General features: G+C 47.1%; 1 protein-coding gene and 1 long non-coding RNA gene across 2 annotated transcripts; one reads left to right on the forward strand and one right to left on the reverse strand.

Moving 5' to 3' along the window:
• Positions 1 to 412: 412 nt before the first annotated feature.
• BOLA1 (bolA family member 1) lies at positions 413 to 1,737 on the reverse strand. The gene is made up of 2 exons (NM_001034352.1): positions 1,690 to 1,737; positions 413 to 1,342 (listed from the first exon to the last, which is right to left on the reverse strand). The coding sequence occupies exon 2, from the start codon at positions 1,337 to 1,339 to the stop codon at positions 932 to 934; it is 408 nt and encodes a 135-aa protein (NP_001029524.1). The 5' UTR covers positions 1,340 to 1,342; positions 1,690 to 1,737; the 3' UTR covers positions 413 to 931.
• On the forward strand, positions 1,483 to 3,425 carry LOC101906484 (uncharacterized). The gene is made up of 3 exons (XR_233887.5): positions 1,483 to 1,611; positions 1,701 to 1,818; positions 2,977 to 3,425. It is a non-coding gene; the product is annotated as an uncharacterized lncRNA (long non-coding RNA).
• Positions 3,426 to 4,106: the final 681 nt, after the last annotated feature.

Consider the following 4,106-nt stretch of genomic DNA (forward strand, 5'->3'; position numbering starts at 1 on the left):
TGACAACGTTTGGAAGGCTCATAAGAAAAAGGGCTTTGTAAAGTTTTCTCCATCTTCTATACTCATTTCCTACGTTACAATCTTTTCACTGCTTTAGTGTTTGTTTTTTTAAAGATTTTTTTCCTCATGAGAAATGCAAATCCTTTTGGAAATGGACAGGTTGTTAGAAAGCCAAACATCCCCTAAGTTTGAAGTTCAAACGCATCCGTAATTGCTGTTTTGTCCAATAACTGCCCAGTCCAGCTTCTTTGCCCTTGCTTGGGCTCTTTCCCCTGTTAGCAGCAACCTTCCTCTCTTTTCTGGCTTAACGAAGCTCTTTCTGACTATGCCTAGGCTTCAAGTATCTTTCTTTTCCGAAGAACATCTGTAGCACTGACAGCAGGTCATTAACACCACTGCAATTCACCTCATATGATAATTTCTCTTTTAATGTACAGGATTACTAGTAACTTATATAAAGTCTGGCGATTCATTAGTCACAATTTAAAATGAAACAACTTCGATGCACGATGCTGGATGCTTGGGGCTGGTGCACTGGGACGGCCCAGAGGGATGGTATGGGGAGGGAGGAGGGAGGAGGGTTCCGGATGGGGAACACATGTATACCTGTGGCGGATTCATTTTGATATTTGGCAAAACTAATACAATTATGTAAAGTTTAAAAATAAAATAAAATTAGAAAAAAAAAATAAATGAAATGAAACAACTGGGCAGCTTTTCCTGAATAGTAGGGATTGTCCCCTCTTCTTAGCTTAACCTTAATGTGAAATGAATTACTCTCTCCTGAGAATAGGCATATGCTGGTTAAACGGGCATATTACATTACTCGTTTCTAACAAATACCAGACTGTATTAAATGGAAGAAAGCCCCAGTAGTTTATTCTCACGAAACCCGCTTGAATCCTGGTCCTCCCTCTCTCCAGGTCCAGGGTTAGTTTCGACTTTTCTTGCTCCCACCCAGGCAGGCGGGGCTTGTGTCTAGTTGAGGGTTCTCCTTCCATTGGGCGGGGGTCCGCGCCTGTATGGCCAGGGCGTGGACTGGCCCAGCCAGCTCTTCTGACAGAGCCGCATGGACCAGCCGATGCCTTTGTAGCGGGCTCAGTCCCTCAAAGCGAGAGCTCACCACCGCCACGCGGAAATGGGTCTCACTGCCCGGTGGGACCGCGTGGCCGCCGCTCTCATTACGCAGCTCCAGCACTTCGGGGTTCAGGGCCTGCTCCAACTTCGTGCGAATGGCAGCCTCGACGGGACCGATGACCCCTGATCCCGCACTGCCCCGGGACATACAGACGCGGCTGGCCATGGAGAACAGGCGTACGACCAGCTGCCCACTCAGCATCGGCTACGGCAGAGACAAAGACGGGAGCAGTGAGGGTCAGGGCCTCGCTCTTGGTACCAGCGTCTCAAACACCCTAGCCCCCGCCTCCGGCCAACGTCCACCCTGGGAGCCCGTCTAGACGCCAGTGAGATGCGAGGCACCGCCCCTTTCCTCTGTGTGACGTTGGGAGATTGTGGCCTCCGCCGAGAGCAGCTGAAGGGCGGCGATGATTAGAGAGAGCCCGCGCTTCTAAGGGGATTCGCAAAGAATGAGCTGGAGGTTCCAAGAGTAGGGTATGTGCAACTCCGGGCTTTTGGTTGAGCCGCTGTCCCTGTGCCCCCTCCCTGAACCCCAAACTGGACCCTTTCTACCTCGTACTCAGGCTTGGCTACCGCAGTTCCCTCTCTGGGACGGAACTCCTGACAAGCCGGGCGAATGCAGATCTCGCGTCCAGAGGCACTCTGGGAAATGGAGTTCTCGCTACGCGATAGACCAGGCAGGTGAGGGCTCCCGGGAACTGTAGTCTCTGTTTGTCTCTTGAGGTCGTGCGTGCGTACGTGTATGCTCAGTCTCTTTAGTGGTGTCTTTGCGACTCTTTGCGTCCCTAAGGACTGCAGACCGCCAAGTTCCTCTGTCCATGGGGTTCTCCAGGTAGACTGTTGGAGCGGGTTGCCGTGCCCTTCTCCAGGGGATCTTCCCCACCCAGGGATGGAACCCAGGTCTCCCGGAATAGCAGCAGTAGCAGTGTTTGTCGCTCAGTCGTGTCCGACTCTTGGAGACCCCATGAACTGTAGCCCGCCAGGCTCCTCTATCTAGCCCAACACTTTTATATACAAGAAAATGGAAGTCCATTTCCTTTATCGAATACATAATTATTGTGCGCTGCTGCTGCTGCTGCTGCTAAGTCACGTCAGTCGTGTCCGACTCTGTGAGACCCCATAGACGGCAGCCCACCAGGCTCCCCTGTCCCTGGGATTCTCCAGGCAAGAACACTGGAGTGGGTTGCCATTTCCTTCTCCAATGCATAAAAGTGAAAAGTGAAAGGGAAGTCGCTCAGTCGCGACCCCATGGACTGCAGCCCACCAGGTTCCTCTGTCCATGGGATTTTCCAGGCAAGAGCACTGGAGTGGGGTGCCATTGCCTTCTCTCTCTATATATATAGGCTTTCCCGGTGGCCCAGTGGTAAAGAATCCACCTGCTTATGCAGGAAATGCAAGAGACTCGGGGTTCGATCCCTGGCTGGGGAAGCTACCCTGAAGTAGGAAGTGGCAACCCACTCCAGTATTCTTACCAGGATAATTCCGTGGACAGAGGAGCCCGGTGGTCTACAGTCCATAGGGTAACAAAGAGTTGGACATGACTGAGTGACTGAACATGTACTTTATGTATACCTGTATACTTAAAAAGTGTATTTGTATACTTTTTCAGAAAATAAATTGCAGATAGCATGACATTTCATCCCTAGGTACTCTAATACATATCTCCTCCTAATAAAAGGGATATTCTCTTATAGAAAAATACCCTTATCACACTAAAAATTTTTTTTAACATAATGTCAATTGCAAGGTTAGTATAATGAACACCCCATTTATCCTTCATCTATATTTACTAACATTTTTCCATATTTGCTTTTTAATCTCTTTGAATATGTGTATCAGTTCAGTTCAGTTCAGTCGCTCAGTCATGTCCGACTTTTTGTGACTCCATGAATCGCAGCATGCCTGGCCTCCCTGTCCATCACCAACTCCTGGAGTTCACTCAGACTCATGTCCATCGAGTCGGTGATGCCATCCAGCCATCTCATCCTCTGTCGTCCCCTTCTCCTCCTGCCCCCAATCCCCCCCAGCATCAGACTCTTTTCCAATGAGTCAACTCTTCACATGAGGTGGCCAAAGTACTGGAGTTTCAGCTTCAGCATCATTCCTTCCAAAGAACACCCAGGACTGATCTCCTTCAGAATGGACTGGTTGGATCTCCTTGCAGTCCAAGGGACCCTCAAGAGTCTTCTCCAACACCACAGTTCAAAAGCATCAATTCTTCAGCGCTCAGCTTTCTTCACATATGTGTATACATAATAAAAATAAAAACTGTTACCATTTTTGTTGAATCATTTGAGAGTTGAAAATCTTTATACTTCATTGCTGTATACTTCAGCATATATCTTCTAAGACAAGGACATTTTCCTATATAACCACAATACCATTACCACACCTGAGACATTTAACATTTGTTCAATACTATTATCTAATATACAGTTGATATTCAAATCTCCCCAGTTGTCTCATTAGTGCCTTTATTTTTTGAAAGTCAGTCAAGGATCATGCATTGCATTTAGCCATCTTTAAATCTGTATTTTGCAAAGTTCCTTGGCTTCAGTGTGAGAACTATAAAGGAGGTAATGACACAAGCAGGAAGACCAGTTTAGAGGTTTGTGTAGCAATCTAGGTGAGAATGTTGATGTCTTGGACCATGGTGGTGGTGGAGGTGGAGACGGAAAGAAATTGTGGGTAATTATGGGAGGGACAGTATGAAGGATAATTATCAGCTTTGGGCATCAAGATGGATGGCATTTGTTCCCTAAGATACAGAATTTTGGAAGAAGGGTTGGAAGGGTGGGGAAGGGGGAGATTGGTGTCCAATTCTTTTTGGACTTGAGTTTGTAGTGTCTTTATGATATCCAAGAAGAGATGTCATGTTGGATATATGGTTCTGTGTGTGTATGCATTTTATTTTTAACTTTTTCTTAAGTGCTTTCAGAGCTACAGAAATTACAAATAACTACAAATAG

Source organism: Bos taurus, chromosome 3, assembly GCF_002263795.3.
Source record: "Bos taurus isolate L1 Dominette 01449 registration number 42190680 breed Hereford chromosome 3, ARS-UCD2.0, whole genome shotgun sequence".
NCBI classification, from domain to species: domain Eukaryota; kingdom Metazoa; phylum Chordata; class Mammalia; order Artiodactyla; family Bovidae; genus Bos; species Bos taurus.